The following is a 19,223-nucleotide window of genomic DNA, read 5'->3' as shown; positions in this document are numbered from 1 at the left end:
TGTTAGAAGGCTTATCAAATTTAATAAACGAAATTGCACTGTAATATTGAATGAAACAAGGAAAATAGTTAATGTCAATGTTGTTGATGATTATGGAACAAAGCGATCATAGGTCCAAAACCCCAATATGTTTGTACAGGAAATGAAAAGCGAGCGGCTAGCACTGAATATGCTGTAATCGCCATGTTCATTTTCATGCTCAGAATAGAAAAAACTATAATAAAGGTAATAGTAAAATAAAATATCATGAGTTAAACAACATCATAATTATACAAATGGCAGGACAAGCTCATTCTGCATGCTCGGAATAATAGTTCATGCATTACGGAAACAAGTTCACAAATCTGTTTGTGTGTGTGTGTGTGTGTGTGTGTGTGTGTGTGTGTGTGTGTGTGTGTGCATTTGTGTGTGTCAAACAGTAGTTGCAGTCCCTCAATCAGAGCTTATGTTTACATCAGCGTGAACAACACCACTGCCTCACATGCTCTGCTGGAACAGAACATCAATCACACACACACACACAAAGAGGAATGTTAGCTAACCCCGCACAATTACCCCGATGCTAGCTGTCTGTCACAGATACCCCCGTAATGAAATGAAGTGTTACTGGCTAATAGGCAACAGGAGACATTTATCTCTGACAGAATATTTGGATTTCTCCGTTGTAGTTTTCAGTAGCTGGGCTGTGACCTTTAGCTGTGTCTCATGTTCCTGTGTCCCTATGAGAACGTGCTGCGCTTGTGTCTCGTGTGCAGTGTGGTGTAGGGAAGAATTTGAAATCCTCAGGTTTTAGCCTCCAGTTTCCTTGCCTCTGTTCAGTCACCCATCGCGACCATGGCAATGGTGTGACCCATTGGTCCAGACAGACAAAGGCCTAGAGGGGGGTGGAGTTAGTGGAATGAGAGGTGTCAGTGTGGCTTAGTGATGCCACACACAAGGAAGCCCCCACCCCCTCCCCACCGTGCAACCACCTGGATCAGTCTGTCTTCAGCCAAAACCTGCCCGCGTCTTTCTGACGGGGTCATCTGAGCTGGTTTATACTCCATGGGCAAGGGCGGTGCGAGGAGGTGAGTTGTTTAAAGGGTCAGGGTTAAACCAAAGGTTAAAGGTCATAAGCATGTGACCTCCCATGAGCGAGGAGGGGAAAGAGGGCAGGAGGGGAGGAGGATGGATGTCTGCAATCTGGGCAAAGCCATTAGCGAGAGAGGAAGGGTGATATGAACACACGTACTGTAGGCGGAGAGAAAGGATGAGCAGGGTGGATTGAGGGAGCGAGGGAGGGGAGAGAGCAGAGGGGAGAGAGGAGGGGAGAGAGAGGAGGGGAGAGAGAGGAGGGGAGAGGCCGTCAGAACAGGCGAGCGAGTGAGACGTTCCCTGCTCTGCTGAAGCCACTTTACGCTGCTGGAAGGTGCTGACATCTCGCACCCTAATCCGCAAGGCATCAGGAGCCAAGCAGCAGGACCAGTGTGTGTGTGTGTGTGTGTGTGTGTGTGTGTGTGTGTGTGTGTGTGTGTGTGTTTGACTTACGCTCTCTTGAGTTTGTTTATTGAGTGGTTATGTTTGCAGTGACTTAATGCATGTTTCTTTGTATAATGTAGCATGAAAGGCACACATGGGTTCATGTGTTGTGTATGTGTGTGTATGCATGTGTGTGAAAGTGTGTGTATGTGTGTATATGTGTGTGTAAGCATATAATTTATGTGTTTATGTTTGTGTGTGTATGCAAGTGTGTGTGTGTGTGTGTGTGTGTGTGTGTAAGTGTGTGTGTGTAAGTGTGTGTGTGTGTGTGTGTGTGTGTGTAAGTGTGTGTGTGTGTGTGTAAGTGTATGTGAATGTTCTATCTGCCCCCAATATCACTGAAATGAGGTTGACTCAGAAAGACCTGCTAAACACTCATACTACATCACTCTTTCTTTCCCTGTAGGAGGATATCTCACACACACACACACACACACACACACACACACACACACACTCTACATCATTCTCTCTCCCTGTAGGAGGACCTTCCACACATACACACTCACACATGCATGGGCAGCAGTACATTATGTAACGCAGTTATGCAACATGCATCCATACAGTAAAAAAGGGCTCCCCCCCATTGGGCACATCCCACCCAGCACTCTTAAACAACACAGAGACGTGTGTGTGCGCGCATTACAAAAAACAACAGCAATATTAAAATGAACCCCAAGGCCTTGCCCCCTTCCCACAATCCCTTCGTCCCATCTGCAGAGGGGAACAGCTCGCCTGCCGGGGTCACCTTAAGGTCGAGAGGTCAGAGGCTAAGCTCTCCTGGAGTAATGGGATTGGGCGTCGCCCACGCAGTGGGTGAGGTGGCCAGCATTGATCGCGGCGATCAATAGCTCTGATAACGCAGCGGCACTTTGACAGCGAGATGGGAGCGAGATGGGAGGTGATTTTGGGCAGCCAGAGTTGCCAGATGCAGCCTGGCTGAGGTGCAGTAGGAAGGCGTAGCCTAGCTACACATTTATAAGGTCCGTGTGAGAAGTGTGTATCGATTTGATTTAGACTAACAAGCGTTCATGTCTGGGAACCCGTAGTGCTACATGGTGCTCATACATATATATGTGTGTGTGTGTGTGTGTCTGTGTGCATGTGATGTCCAAGTGCCCTTGAGACACACAAACGCACACATGCACATCTCACACACACACACACACACACACACACACAGAGGATTTTCCCTTATGGCCATTAGGCAAAATACTAAATACACACACTCTATACTCTTCAGTCCTGTGCGCTCATATGCAGTGTGTTTAGTGTTGTGGTAGTGTGCAGTAGTGTGCTTGTTTGCTGTGTTAGTAAACAGTCTCTTGTGCAGTATATCATTTCCCAGTGTCACTTTACTGTGCTGATTGTGTTAATGTACAGTGTGTGTGTGTGTGTGTGTGTGTGTGTGTGTGTGTGTGTGTGTGTGTGTGCTGTGCTAATGCAGCATACAAGTATGTGCTGTGTTAAGTGTTCTGTGTATGAGTGTGAGCCATATCAATACAGCGTGCAGGTGTGTTCTTCTTTGGTGCAGCTTGTTAGTGTGTTCATAGTGCTCAGTATGAAAGAGTGTGCCAGTTGTGTGTTAGATTAATAGTGCATTAGCATGGTCATAGTGCATGTGTGTGTTATGTTAGTGTGCTGATCATACGAGTGTGCAGTGTGTTCCGAGTGTGTGTGTGAGTATATAGTGCTCAGTGTGTGATTGTGCTTTTAGTGCTTTTAGCATGGTGATCTGCTGTTAGTGTGAGGGAGTACTACGGTAGGGCTTTGCTGTTACTGCTGAAGGGCCTGTAGCATCTGGGTTGCTATGCAGACTCGAGAACCCCACTTCAGAGCTAACTACAAAGGGGGGTGGGGGGGGGGGCGCATGAGGGTGGGTAGAGAGGGAGCGACAGACAGAAACAGAGATGAGGGCAGGGTGCAATTTCCATCTCCACTGCTGAAAAGTACAAGGTCTGTATTTACAAATCTCCTTAGAGCAGGAGGGCTGGCCCAGAATCTGATGTGCTCGGTTTTTCCATTGCTATTAGCCATCAGAGGCTGATCTGGAGACAGCCTCTCTCCCCGTATGCACTCACCACCCAGGTTCTGAAGGGGCTCGGCACGGCTGTGGTGTGGCTTGCTTGTCCAATCTTCATGTTTTCATCTAGCTGCCATATTGTGGCCCAAAGCGCCTAGCGTGTGTTAACCAGCTGCAAGGGCAGTTTTTTCCCAGGGCCCAATGCAGAGTTGAGAGCCCCGCCCCGGGGCACGATGGCTGTAGCCTGCGGCCGTGATCAAGCCTTTGACCTTTCGGGGGCATAGGCCGACCGCTGGGATGAGTGTTGCTGATGTGTGTTATCGGTGGAGAGAAAGTGTGTGTGTGTGTGTGTGTGTATGTGTGTGTGTGATGGGTCTGGAGGGTAAGAGTAAATGCTTAATTTTGAGGCATTGCGTCCCTTGAGGCATCAGTGATCCTTTGCATGGTTATATTCTTACACTGAGCTCCACCACACACGCACAAACGACATGATGGACCTGTACTGAGAATTCAAATGGAAGCCCTGGTACTGTACACACACACACATGCAGATCATATTTATCAGGTTTATTCTGTGTCTCTGTCCTAGAACATGACCTAGAACCTTATCCCCAACATTCTGAACTATGTATAGAAAGGTGTGTGACTGTGTGTGCGTGTGTGTATTATGCATGTTTTGCCTCTACTGGACAACCTTGGCCCATCCAGCTCTGAGGTTCTACAAGCTTAAGCTAAGCTAAGCTTATTTTGTATTCATTCGAACGTTTAATCCTTTCAACCCTGACCTAAACCACGAGCACATGAAGCTAAGAGGCTATTGCTGCTTTGATGGTGAGTCTCACGAGCCTCACGGCGCACTGACCCTACTGCAGCGTCGGCCAGCGGTCATTAAAACTCCTGCTCCATTTTTAACGGACTCCTCCGTCCACTCACTTAGTCACTGGTAATTCATCTGTTGACATCAGCAAAACGAGACCCTTTGGCACTGGGTGTAAGATGTCTCCTTTAATAACGGCAGTGCCACCAGTGAGGGGACGTTGAGTACGCGCGCGCCTCGCTCCCGCGCGTTGCTCTTTACACTGGCGCGCGGTCGCAAGCGCTTTGCTCGAGCGTGGTAGCGTTCGCGTTTTGCTGTGCGTTTGGCGTGTAGCCTTTCTCACTTCTAGCAGCCTGCTAAACCAATCGCAGGGTCGTGTCCGAGGAGACATGACAGCGTGACAGCGAAGCAACTTGGTCATTCTTGTATACTGCGCAGCGCGTTGCGACGTGCTGAGCCTTTTGCTGGGAATACCCATTTACACACTAGAGTTAGGCAGCGGTCTGCATGGCTGTCTACTGCATATCAGAGCTGACAGACTGATTGGTCAGGAGTCCTTAGCAATTACCTTAATGTGACACGTGGGTCGTTTCACACACAGGTAGTCAGGGCAGTCTAGGTTTCATGCTGGGAACATTCCCCGTGAATATACAGTCTCACACTCAGCCAGGTGGCAAACCCAACCTCGCCATATCTGACTAGCTTCAGTTGCATGATAAAAGAACAAGCAGACCTGCACAAGGTAAAGGATTTGGATGTAAGAGTTTGAGCAAGAAATTGTGGAGGTCTAGCACACACATTTTGCTTTTTTTTTTTTTTTTTTGCTTTTTTTTTTACCTGAAGTACCAGAGAAGTTTTTTTTTTCCAGAGAGAACCACAATACTGGATGCCCCCTCACACCCACACATAAACCTCTTTCTCTCTCTCTCTCTCTCTCTCTCTCTCTCTCTCTCTCTCTCTCTCTCACACACACACTCACTCACTCTCATTGTTTTAGCTGAGAAGGAGAAATCAATAGCCAGATATTAATCATTCAGCCCGAGGCAGTTAGAAAGTGCAAGCGAGAAAGAGAAAAAGCGAGAGCGAGAGAGGGCGGGGCGTCGTGGTGAGGGACAAACGGAATTGTAGTCATTTAGATTAGCCTTTTTAATCAGTGTTTTCTGGTGTGGGGAAAAGATTCTTGGTCGGTGGATAATTACACACTTTGTGGTCGGCTGTAAGTTCTATAATTTAATGCATGTGGTGTATAATTGAACACCCAGTCGTATGTGCATTAGCGCTGGCCATCGCGTTAGGGCCGTCAGATGAGCTCTGCGTTATTACAAGCGGCTTGTGTTCATTTGTCAATATTTGATTAACCAGACGTGCAACGGGGCTGATTGTGTAAAAAGGGGGGGACGACACACAAACATGCAGAAATATTCTTTTTTGAAAACTGCCATTTTAATTACGGTAGTAATTCACATTTAGACATAAATAATCCTTCTGTGAAGCGAATGCAAAAAATGATTTGTCTGTTATATAAGCATATATTTGAGCTTATGCCTCTTATTTGGTCAGTGGAATACTGCACTCCTGCATGTTATACAGTTAATTTACTTACAGTTAAGTTACTAATGACTGAATGAATAAATGAAGCTGTAAGTTTGTTTTTTTATGTAGAATCTAAATTCTTTAAAAGATCAGCAAGGGTTCTGAATATTTAATTCATCTGGAACATTGTCTGAGCTGTAGAGCACTGGTGCAGTACAAAGCAAAGGTCTACTCTCCCTGCCTGTGTGTGTGTGTGTGTGTGTGTGTGTGTGTGTGTGTGTGTGTGTGTGTGTGTGTGTGTGTTGCTGTAGTGAGCATCATGTTGGATTTAACCACTGCTGTGCAATTTTTATTGATTTCCTTATTCCCATTTTTGGGATTGAACCTTTTTGAATTAAAACTCAATAGAAATGTATGTAAAGGTTCTTCACAGTCAAGCAGACGAGACACACAGACAAGCACATACTTACACGCAGACACACACACACACCACACACACACACTCATACACACACGGTACATCCCTGTGGTGCTCGGCTACGTCTGCTACTCATACATTGGTTGTGTGTGACATGCACTTGTTGGGTTACTGACATACGTTGCTTGGGTACCAAACACAGCCTATGCGAGAGAATGAGAACGAGTGCTCTTTTTAGACAAAAGATCCTGAGTTGAGCATACTTTGCGTGTGTAAGTGGAGGTGCTGCTGTGAGTATTGATTACAATAAAAGTCAGCAGCGTGGCACCGTATACGTGCCGTGCCAAAGAGAGAGAGGACGGGCACCAGTGACTCTCCAAGGCTCCACCAGCTAACGCCTAGGTTGTGTTACCGTATGACACACACTTTTTGGTCAACTCAGCTCGTTCTGTAGTGGCCGTGACATTGAGTCAGCATCTCCTGAAAGGACCTTTGTGGATGTTCTTTGTTGTTGCTTTTCGTGGGTCTTTTTTTTGTTGCTTTGTTGTGTTCGAGCATGTTGGTGTGTGTGTGTGTGTGTGTGTGTGTGTCCACTTGTCTCCTTCTCTCCTCACCCTGCCTACTTTTCCCTTTCCCAATGCTTTAGTTGTTGTGGCTGTCAGTGAGCGAGAGAGACGGAGAAAAAGACAGACAGAAAAGGGGGCAGTACCGTGACTCGCAGTCTTGGGTCCTCCGGGGAAGCCATAAAATGTGACACATGGCATCTTTCACTGACATGCACAGGGGAAGACATTTAGAGTTGCACATAGCACCCTCTTCTTCTTGGATGAATATTCACACAATACCCCATTCCTTAATTAGCCAGCCACGTCTGATGTCACCCTGACAAAGGCTCTTGTGTGAGAGACAGGTAACGGGGCACCAGTGATTCACCACACACACACACACACACACACACTCCCAACCCGAATTACTACAGTTGTGTGAAGATGGGACCAAGCTGAACACCTGCACAAATCTGGTCGTAGTACTAGTACACTTCGCATTTGATCAGAGTCTATCATAACTGTAATCGCCTTCTCCTCTAAAGTCTCCGTGAACTCCTTCTTCTACCCACCGTGACGCTGCTTTTTCGGCAACTTGGGCGCCGGCGCCTGTTGCGTCCTCCTGGTTCATGAGAAGGGCAGGTGTCTGCCTTGCCTTTTGCACATCGAGGCAGTACGTGCACCTGTGGGCCTTGGCAAGCGCTTTGGCAAGGCACGGTACGTCTAGCGTGGAATGAGAAACCGTCCACGCAGGAGAGCGCCGCGTGCATGACAGTGGAGCACCTGCCAAATGATGGGAGTGTGACTGGACATCAAGTGGTGAGGGTGATATTATACGGGCGTAGCGCTCGACGATTGCTTGCCGCTTTAATTGGTCTTGTGTTCTAGAATATTCTTAGGAACATTAACGTGTTTCTAATAGTGGATTGGATTAGCTGGCCAGCCTGCATGCAAGTGGGACAGTTTCAAAATCAGATTTTAATGATCAGGCTTTCTTGACTGATATTCTGCTGATCTCACAAACGGACCGTTCGGTGTGTGTAACTTGATGATGCACGTGACAGTGGTAAAATCGTGGGCCTCGTGCAGTGCATCCGGAAAGAACTCTAAGGTACCTTTTCATCAGTGGGAGTCCATTGTACCTGCAGAAAGCAATCGATTCAGATGTAGTATCTGCAAATAGTGACCAATTGCAACCTGGAAAACGGGGCGTGTGCAGCTGTAAATGTCCTCCTCCCGGCTCCGTCGCCCCCTGCGTGTTCCCAGCGTGGGGCGGCTTCCTGCCTGCCTCGGGTCCTCTCAGCAGGAAGAACTGCAGAACTAGGTGGAAGACTGCAACATGAAAAGCTACTGAAATGGGAACTGCCAGATCTGGAATTGACAAATCTTATCTAGCATTTTGTTTCAAGTTCTAGTGCTTAGTGGCCCTTCTGTGTTTAATCCAGAGTTGTAGTGGGTTGGAGACTTACTGTTAGAAGGCCCCGCGCGTGTGTGTTGCGTTGTTTGTCCCAGGTGTGTATTTATGTTTCAGAAGCTTTCAGTGATGAATCACTTTGGGCTTTATCTCATTTCTGACTGGAGTGACCTGTGGACACACACACGCACATAAAATCTTTGCCACTCTGCCTGTCTGTCTGTTTGCCTGTACGCCTGACTACCTGTCTCCCTCTCTCTCTCCCTCCTTCCTTTCCCTCTTTCTACATCTATCATTAAAATACAAGTTCATGTATCATTAATTCGCTTGTCTGTGCTTTTTCTCCCAGTCTGTGAGCCTGGGTCAATGCCCGTAACTCCCAATATCTGTCAACAGCAAAGCCTCTATAATCTTACATAATGGCTCTGTGCACGCACACACACACACACACACTCTCTCTCTCTCACACTCCTCTGCTCTTACTGCAAAGTCCAAAGTGACAAAAATGACATCATTGGAGAATAAATAGCACACTATGCTGTCTGTGAATGCCAGGCTAAGGTTTTGTTATCAAACATTCTCACGCTGAAGTGTCAGAGTAGTGTTTCCCCTCAAAACACGTCGAGCTCAGTCTCAAATGCACAATATACTTGTTTTTTTGCCTTCAGATGGGCAAGCTTGCCACCATGTTCAGGTGGGAGTGATAACCTCACTTCCTTTCCTGAGAAGAAACCGCCACGTCCCACGCCGTCTGACTCAGTGAACTCACGGCGTCCTGAAGTGGCGTGCATGCGGAAGGTCCACCGGACCCCATGGGGCAGTTTGGGAGATATTCTCAAGCTATTTTTTCCTCCGGAGGTGCTTATCTCTCTCACTTTGGTATGCAGTAAATACTCCATTTACAGCAGATGTCATTTCACATCCCAGTGCTTTTATTTGATTGGTTAAGGTGGCAGTCGTAACGCTGTCTTCAGACAGGGGTCACTGCAGGAAATGAGTGCGGTGATGCAGACAGCTGAAGAGCATTTTCAAGGAGATGTCATTATGACACGTTGACCTTTGGCCCACACTGCTTTTGGGATCTGAGAAGTGACTGGGACCGTGGCGTGTTCCCGCTAGGTCCTGCTCAGAGAGTCCAACGCCGCTGCGTCTGTGAGCACATGCCGAGAGATGTGTCACTTTCAAGCTTGACCTTTTTTCATGAGCGTAATTGCTGAAATATTGAGACTTTTCTGCTGGGGCTGATACATTTTACATCAGCTCTGTTGTTCTGGTAGAGCGCGGTTCATTAAGTATGTGTGTGTGTGTGTGTGCGCGTGTGTATGAGTCTTCTCTACACCAAGCACCATCAAGTTCCCCACAAATATTATACAAATGATCTCACAAAGAAAGTTGTTTCTGTACTTAGTTTCACACAGTTGATTAATGATTCATGAGAGAGAGAGACTTGAATGTGAAGATGAGATAAAACCTTATTCATTCACAGAGAGGGGGAGAAACGGTGGGAGAAAGAGAGGCAGGAACAGAAATGGAGGTAGATGTGGAGACAGGGAAACAGAGAGCAGCTTTTTCGCCAGACTGAAGGAGTTGCATCACCACCTGACAGTTGAGAAGGCTACCAGTTGCGAATTCACACACACCCAAAATGTTCCAGCAGAGAGAGAGAGAGTGAGTGTGTGTGTGTGTGTGTGTGTGTGTGTGTGTGTATGTGTGTGTGTGTGTGTGTGTTTGGGGGGGGTTATGGTTTTTGCTGTTTGTGAGGACCAAATGTGACAGAATCCTGACAATGTAGGGACATTCGACTAGTCCTGAGGCTAGTGTAGGTACAACATTATTTAACTGCAATACATGAGAAGTAATACAGCTACAACAATACAACAGAACAGAACTATGGAAATACCTAACAAACATGGTATTACAAAAGTGTGTGTGTGTGTGTGTGTGTGTTTGTGTAAGGGTAATCTCAATGAACAGCAATGTACTTGGAGAGAAATTACATTGGGGCATTTTAGTTCAGTAATTTTGTAAAAGCACAACTTATTCAATATGATATATTAACATGTCCAGCTAGGAAGCACAATTGCTTTTGGTAATATCAACCAAATGAAAAATATCAAAATATATATTTTTTCAAATCAGCGTTTATTGTAAAATGTGCATAATGCAGAAGTTTTTTTTTTTTTTTTTAATTAAATAAATAATGTGTTAAACACCAAACTGGTCAATTCGACCAATAAACCAATAAAGCCGAGTTCTAGTGCATATGTGTTGGGCTGTCCAGAGCCGGACAGTACCAGTGGTAAGCCGTGGTAAGCCAGCTCGCCACTGCCCTGATCAGGGAGGGAAGTCACTCTTATGATTCCTCTCTGGTTGTGTATGGTGCTGACATGCTGTACTGAGGTTAAAGGACCAAAGTGCTTTTACTGATTGGCCAAGGTTTATAGAGGTTAACATAATTTGGTTATTTTGATTAATGGTTCAGATTAAAACTGTCAGTCAGAGAAAGTTACACATCAGACGCATATCTCACTCGCTGTCTGACTGCCCATCACTGTCTGTCTCTCTGTCTCACATTCATTTTCTGTCGCCCAGCCTATCACCTTATATATGAGAAGGTAGATTTTGGCTTGTGATGTGTGTGTATGTGTATGTGTGTGTGTGCGTGTGCGTGTGTCTGTGTGTGTGTGTGTGTGTGTGCGTGCGTGTGTGTATGTGCGTGCGTGTGTGTGTGTGTGTGTGTGTGTGTGTGTGTGTGTGTGAGCTTTATTGGCTGCCTGCCAAGCCCCCAGCAGTGCTCCAGGTTTTCCTTAAGGCCAAAGTCTGTGTGTATATGTGTATCTGTGTGTTTGAGTGGGCGCATGCACACAAAACAGGAGATCTGTCCACAGTATCTGGTGTGCTGTCACTCGTGCATGCGGGGCTTGTGTGCGCTGTCCCGCAGGCGTCCTGCGGGGTGATTGTGCCGAGCTTACCCTTCTGCCCCTCCTTCCTTGCCCTCATATAAGAATAATAATAATGTGCTCAGTGCTGAAGAGGAATGTTTCATTTATGAGGAGGATTCAGTGTGGCCATTGCTCACAGTTCCTCTCGGGCTCCGGAGAAACCAAAGGAAACGTTTAGTGGAGATTGACTGTGGATTGTTATAGCAGAACTGCTCTCATATTCACCAGGGTCCGTGCCTTTATCTTCTCTTTTACTCACTGTGTGTGTGTGTGTGTGTGTGTGTGTGTTTGTGCTATTATGACACAGAATATTACAGATGTGTGCTTTTAATGGCATTTTCAGTATTAGGTGTCAGTATATAGTTTAAGAGAAAATTGACAGTCAAACTGAGTGACAATGAGTAATTAATTCAGGAGACACAGAGAGTTTGTGTGTGTGTGCGCGTGTGTATGTGTGTGTGGGGGGGGGGGGTACATTTCAGGTTTGGTGTTATGTGGTGTCTTTGAGCTGTTAATATGAACCATTGTGTAAGAATAAGCCTACAGTCAGCGAGGTAGCAGAACGAGGTACGGGGTGATGGTCAGAGTTGAGAGCAGCGGGGTCAGGGTCAGGGTCAATGTGTGGGCTTGGCTTCTTCCTGATGTCTGCCACACCTTCCATGTCTGACACATCTTCAGCCCAGTCATGAAAAAAGATGTCTTTAGTGTGTATTGACATAAAGATGCATATGATTGTGATTGTCCGGATAACCACAGCAAGGATCAGGAATTAGACAAATCATCATAGCAAGCATGACACACACACACACACACACACACACACACACACACCTTGACTTCCACTCTGTACCCTCTGTGTTCCCTGCTGTCTTCGCCTTCAGTTCTCCTCTAGAGTGCTTTGAAAATTGGTGTAACACTTATACACTTCACAGGCATCAGCTATTGAACTGAGGTGTGTGTGTGTGTGTGTGTGTGTGTGTGTGTGTGTGTGTGTTAAAGAGATAGAGAGAGAAAAAGCAGCAAGAAAGCGAGGGGAAGAGTGTTAAGACTACAGCATGAGAGAAACATAAGAATAACTAATCAGGAATAACTAATCAGGAATAACTAATCAGGAATAACTAATCAGGAATAACTAATCAGGACCAAAAGCACATGATGAAGAGGCAACAAACGGTTAATGAAAACTGGGAGTGAAGCCCTGAGCTGTGTAACATCAGAGTTCCTGCATGGTTGTTTCTGTAGTTCCTGCAGGAACCATTAAACCACGAGAATCCTTCACACCTCCATGTTCTGTCCTTTGGGGTTCCTGGCAGTCTGAAGGCACATGCTAGCACAGCTGCATTGATATCTGCAGAATTCCAGAAGCTTCCGCATGAGCTGTGTACTGTGGCATGGTGGTGAGGCGTTTCCGCTCCTAAGCCACGCATCCCAATCTCCTCATTCTCCTTCAGTGGAGTGACGCTAAATGTCATAGCTTTAGATTTGAACGAATGCCATTCCGGGTCACGGCGCTGAGTACATGACATGGGTGTGTGTACATAAACATGTTTGGGTTACTGATTTTAAAAAGTGTGTTTTTTGTTTTTTTTTACTTTTTCTTTTTTAAGAACATCAACGTAAGGGTTCTGTATAACATCTGGACTTCTATCTGGAGGTTTGTTTGGACAGTTGGAGTGTGTGTGTGTGTGTGTGTGTGTGTGTGTGTGTAATTTGTGCATTAGTGGTTGGTGTTAGTTTCTGCCAGTATAGTCATAAATTATTCAGTACCTAAGGCTCATGGGCTTCTCTGTGTGTGTGTGTGTGTGTGTGTGTGTGTGTGTGAGATAGAGAGAGAAGTGAGTATTATTAGAAGAGAAACAAACTGAGTGAGGGGGAATAGAAAGATATCAGACACACGTGTGATAGCACATACAACATTGTGGATTTGTAGAGCTCTTTTATGGGTTTATCACGGTATGTGATGAACAGCGCAGCTCTTTGGCGGAGGTGTAGTCAGGAACATCGCTCTGTCATTCCCACCCCAGTCAGGAGAGCCCGGAACGCTACACGGCCAACTTCCATTCCTCACGTAACCTCTGTTGCGACTGCATTGTATACATTGCGCTTTCCAAAAACGTCAATATTCCTTCCCTTCATGTCCGGCCTCGGTCCCTGGATGAGAACATGGCTGTTGTTGTTATCTCCGCTCTGCTAGCTAATTCCTGTACAGTGTGTACACATCAGTGTCCTGATGATCCCCTGTACTTGTTCTATAAATATATTACTGGCTTCCTCTTTCAGTCCTGTTATTCATTGTGGTAAGAGTGTGTGTGTGTATTTGAAGGGCAGTCTCTGGCCTTTCATCTCTTAGTCAGCTATTAACAGGGGTCTTCACCAACATCTCTCTGGAAGGACATGTAATTAACAAATTACCTGAAAAGAACCAAGCGAATACAGTGGCAGTATATTCTGAGGTGTTATTCTCTTGCATTCATATAAACACACGCTATCAATGAAAGTTGTGCTGAAGGGTTTTTCATCTCCATTCATCCAGTCACCTTGACCTCCAGCACAACAGAGAAATACACACACACACACACACACACACACACACACACACACACACACACACACACACACACACACACACACAAACAGGTGTGTTTAACCTCCTGCTTTATTTTGAACCTTCTCATTAAGCAGGACTGGCACAGATTGCCTTGTCCTCTCCTCCTCTCTCCTCCTCCTCTCCTCCTCCTCTCCTCCTCTCTCCTCCTCTCCTCCTCTCTCCTCCTCTCTCCCCCTCTCCTCCTCTCCTCCTCTCTTCTCCTCTCTTCCCCAGATCTGACCAGCAGGTTCTGATCCCTTGCTGTCCTCTTGGTCAATCCATACTGACCATAACCCCTTAGGAATCCATGGCTTCTCGAGGGGCCTGCCCCTGCCCCTGTCTGATGCCCCTGCCCCTGTCTGATGCCTCTGTCTGATGCCCCTGCCCCTGTCTGATGCCCCTGTCTGATGCCCTTGTATCCAGCTTTCCTTTTCTCTTTCTCCCTGTTGCTTTTGCTGTGCTCTCACGCCGGTCTCTTCTGGTGGGCACTCGGCTGCTCATTGAACTTTCTGCGCAAGAGGAGCAAATTTCTGACAGGCTGGGGCCTGTCGTCGTGACGACAGGAGCCGCATTCACTGCCACACTGAGTAACAGAGAAGCATGGGGGACCTGGTCAATAACTCCTCCCTCCTTCTCTCTGTAGGTACTTATAAAGGGATGTGTAGACCCATCGATCACTTTCCCGAGGACGCAGATTACGAGGCAGACGCAGCAGAGTACTTCCTTCGTAAGTTGCATGCATGTATGTGCATTTGTGTGGGTATATGTGTGTGTGTGTGTCTGTGTGTGTGTGTCTGTGTGTGTTTAATGTGCATGTGTTCCTATGTTTGTGTGAGTGTGTGTGTGTGTGGTATGTTTGTGTCCCTATGAACATGTGTGCTTGTATGTTTCTGTGTGTTTGTGTGTGTGTTGATCATGTTTGTGTGCATGTGTTTTCTATGTGTGTGTATGTGTGTGTGTGTGTGTGTGTGAGTATGTGTTTGTAAGTGTGATAAAGAGGGCAGAGCTTAAGCGAGTGGATGTTGGTCAATGTGATTGGTCTAGACAGGAGGGAAGGAGGGAGGGGGAGGGGCCAGAGCGACAGACACTAGAGAGGGATGAGTGTGAGGGAAAGAATGTGTGTTTGGGAACGTGGAGATAAACGGTGGAGAAGTGGAGGGTGTAGAGGGTGGAGGAGTGGAGGGTGGAGGTGTGGGAAAGGAGCAGGGCCTTCTTCTCCTCAATTAGGCCAGTCATTTCTATAAATATTTTACTTTGCATCTATATAGGTCAAACGTCTTCTTCACCCCCACCCCTCCAGCAGCCTACACACACACACACACACACACACACACGCGCGCGCGTGTTGGGATGGGATGGGGGGGCTTGACAGTGGAAAATGAGAGAGAGGTTAGAGATTGCAAGAGAACATGGTTATAAAGATACAGAGATAATGTCAGAGTAAAACTGTGTGTGTGTGTGTGAGAGAGAGAGAGAGAGAGAGAGAGAGAGAGAGAGAGAGAGAGAGAGAGAGAGAGAGAGAGAGAGAGAGAGAGAGAGAGAGAATGCAGAAAGGTCGCAGGGAAATGTAAGATTGGGAATGACCTCTGTGGGTAAGATGAGCAGGGAGACGTGGTTAGAAGCATGAAACATGGAGAAAAGTCTAAAAGGCTTCTTCACTGTGGGGTGTGTAAGGTTTAACAGTATGAATATGCCTCAGTTCCAGGCTGAAAAACATGCACACACACATACACACACACCCACCCACACACACCCACACACACACACACACACACACACACACACACAGAGACACCGTCAAATCAATAAGCCTTGTCCAGGCTTATATATCAAGTTCTACTGTTACCATGGTGATGTCAGTGCACTAATGTCATTGAATTAATGATGTCACATTATTTGGGTTAATGATGTCACATAATAGAATGACATCATTAAGGCGGGAAAAGCGGGCAAAGCTCAAGTGTCTACTCATCTGACCCTGAGTCATCTCCACATTATCATTAGGCTGTGTCGTCCCACACTATCAGCACTGGGCTGTATCATAATGCTTCTATAACCCAGTGTTCATATATGAAGAGACCCCCCCCACCCCCAGATCATCATAGCATCTCACACAGCTCTTACGAAGAGCTCTCACCAACAGTGGGATCACATTACATTTAAATATTGTGTTGCATATAAACTGAACGTATAAGCTCCAAGTGATGTCATATCTAATGATAACACACTACATGATGTCACTGAGTCTATGATTTTTGACAAAATGTCATAAAGCCAAATATTATTTTTCTAAACCATTGATGTAATTAGGTAAATGGATGTTCCTGGGTGGTTGGTGCTCATAACTAGTGTTTTTCGCCGTAAATGGTAGTGCCAGTAATGATGTATTAGTGCAATAACCGTGTCACAACTGGAATGAATGTGTTCCAAACTCCTTAGAGTTTCCATCACCATGGTAACACATAGCCACCCAGAGACTTAGATGTTCGCTTTACTCTGATTCTGTGTGCGTGTGTGTCACACATATCCACTGTATGTTGGTATTATTGTTTACCTTTTTTTCTCTATCCTCGCTCTCCCTCTGTGCTCAGCTGTGTAATGCTCCTGTTCTACATCTGCCCTGTTTCTCTCTCTGTCTCTCTTCCTCGCTCTCACTTTCATTGGTCATCACTTGTATGGCATAATTACATAAGTTTCTTCAGGGAAATTTGTTTAGGCATCACCTTCTGCTGTGCTGTGTCTCTCTTCATGTTTATTTATATATATATATATATATATATATATATATGTGTGTGTGTGTGTGCGCGCGCACGTACGCGCTCATCTGTGTTTGTTTGAAGGAAAAGAGAGAAATTCTAAAATGCCAAAAAGTCTTTATTAATTATCAGTGAAAACCAAAGAACTTTGATCTGATAATGGTGGAATTAGGGAGCCCATTTAGCTTGATGGCATCTGTGCACTTCCAGCCGTGATCTGTGCATGGTTCAAGCATGGTTCGGTCCTAATGCAAACCGTGAGCACTCGGCCGATCTGTGCGCGCACACACGGAGTGGTTGGTTCATATGGAAGATCAGGTGTGTGATCTTAGCTGAGCTTAGCTCCAGGTCCATGCGATGGGCGTGTCAGCCCCACACGCCTGCCCTGCCGCTATCTTTCCTACCTTATGAGCTGCACTTCCATCAACTATCATCTATTAAGGCATTTTTTTTTCCTCTATTTCGACATAATATTGAACATTAATTCTGCATGACGGCATTAATTCCGTGACGCATTGCCATGGGTGACCAGTCATCCTAATCTCAAGTTAGGGTTCTGCAAGGCAGAAAAGTTCGTTTGGAATTGAGCGCATTAAAATCGCATAGGAGCTCATCTTTTGGCTTTTCAATTTTAAATGTGTGCAATTTAGATATTAAGTGTGCAGAAGGTGCAGCAATTGCAAAGATGCTGACCAAATCACTGGCTTCCTTGTGTGAAACCTCTCTGGTTTCTCCCACCCTCTCACTCTTTCTTTCTCTGTCTGTCGTTCTCTCTCCTCTTTTTCTCTCTCTCTCTCTCTCTCTCTCTCTCTCTCTCTCTCTCTTCACTCTCTTTCCCATTTGTTCCTTCTTATGAAACTATGACAGTGGTCGCTAACGCCTTGGTGCAGCATACTATAAAATCTGTGTGTGTGTGTGTGTTTTAAAATCAATGCATGCCTCTCAGATCTCTGCAGTGACTGTGTGTGTGAGGTATGTATAGCTACCAGTTTCTCCATCCGTGTACAGTGTGTGTTGGGGAAGAGAAAGGGGCAGATAATGCAACCGGACTGCATTAGTGAGCAAGGAGACGGGGTTGGGGGGATGGGAGCCACCCAAAGATGAGGTCACCGTAATATTTAATCAAGCTTACCACCTGGAGAGAGAGAGAGAGAGAGAGAGAAATCAAATATATGCAGATGACCTGGTTCTGCCATCCCCCACAGAGCTGGGGCTACAGCTGATCCTGGACCTGCTGGAGCAGTGCTTCCAGACCTGGGCTCTGGCAGTGAACCTGAAAGGCACCAAAACTATATTTTTTCCAAAAAACAGCCAGATCTCAGGGACACACATCATACTTCACTTTAGGGATGCAAAGCATGTACATATTATAATTACTTAGTACTGAATATTAATTCGACTGGAAACTTCAGTCTAGCAGTCAATGAACTGAAAGAGAAAGCACACACAGCATTCAAATACCAACACAAATTTGACTCAAATGATTTCAGTCAGTTAGAAAACCAATTCTGCTGTATAGTAATGTGTGGGGACAACTCTCAAATAAAACTTTGAACCAGTGGAACAAACACCCAGCTGAAATTCTGCACACTGAATTTTGTAAAACCAGTGCACAGGAAAACAACAAATAGCACTTACAGATCAAAAGTAGGCCAATTCCCACTATTACTCAACATTCAGAAAGGATTGTTAAATACTGGCTATGTTTTAACAACCCCCCACCCTCACCCCCCCTGCCCCCACCTCCTACCACTACACAGCCCTACAATACCAAGAGCTGAACAAAAAAAGAGCCCCTCACACAGCCGGTCCTGACACTAAGTCCATTAACAAATGAGCTACCACTACCAGTCTTCTACGTCAGACCCAGTCTGAAACATAAACCGAACCAAACGATAACACTTCAAAAACAAAACTACATCACCCACTGGAACACGTAAAATGCAGTGCCAAATGCAGTGCTACCTGGATGTAAAACAACTACCTGCTCATAGTGACTGCTATAAAACACAGAACCACAAAACTCAGTGAACACAGCCTGGATGTACATGATATAAGACATCGTGGCTGCCCAGAGAGCAGAGACTCTCTGTAGAGACAGAGCTGAACTTTCTGACTAAATGTAAAAGATTTAACCAAATCCAAACTTACTTTACAAAATGTGAGGTGATGCATTTTAGATGGCTAAATACTGACAAACACAGCCATGCACTAACTGGGCTGCACTATAAACACCCAACAAAGCAAATACAGCCATGCACTAACTGGGCTGCACTGTAAACACCCAGCAAAGCAAACACAGCCATGCACAAACTGGGCTGCACTGTAAACACCCAACAAAGCAAACACAGCTATGCACTAACTGGGCTACACTGTTTGTAAATACCCAGCAAAACAAACACAGACATGCACAAACTGGGCTGCACTGTAAACACCCAACAAAGCAAACACAGCCATGCACTACCTGGGCTACACTGTTTGTAAACACCCAACAAAGCAAACACAGCCATGCACAAACTGGGCTACACTGTTTGTAAATACCCAGCAAAACAAACACAGACATACACAAACTGGGCTACACTGTAAACACCCCAATAAAATGAACAGACGTACACAAACTGGGCTGCACTGTAAACACCCAACAGAACAAACACAGACATACACAAACTG

The 19,223-nt window shown here is 45.8% G+C and overlaps 1 protein-coding gene across 1 annotated transcript in view; it reads left to right on the top strand.

Annotated features, from left to right (window-relative positions):
• cacng2b (calcium channel, voltage-dependent, gamma subunit 2b) overlaps positions 1-19,223 on the top strand; it is a 35,596-nt gene that overhangs the window by 12,675 nt on the left and 3,698 nt on the right. The window contains exon 2 of the mRNA XM_027014803.3: positions 14,441-14,524. Coding sequence (XP_026870604.2) covers positions 14,441-14,524 — 84 coding nt within the window. The remainder of the gene's footprint in view (positions 1-14,440; positions 14,525-19,223) is intronic.

This window comes from Electrophorus electricus, chromosome 3, assembly GCF_041902795.1.
Source record: "Electrophorus electricus isolate QZ-2024a chromosome 3, ASM4190279v1, whole genome shotgun sequence".
NCBI lineage: Eukaryota > Metazoa > Chordata > Actinopteri > Gymnotiformes > Gymnotidae > Electrophorus > Electrophorus electricus.
Note: the sequence above shows the minus strand (reverse complement) of the source record. Positions and strands in the feature narration are given on the sequence as shown.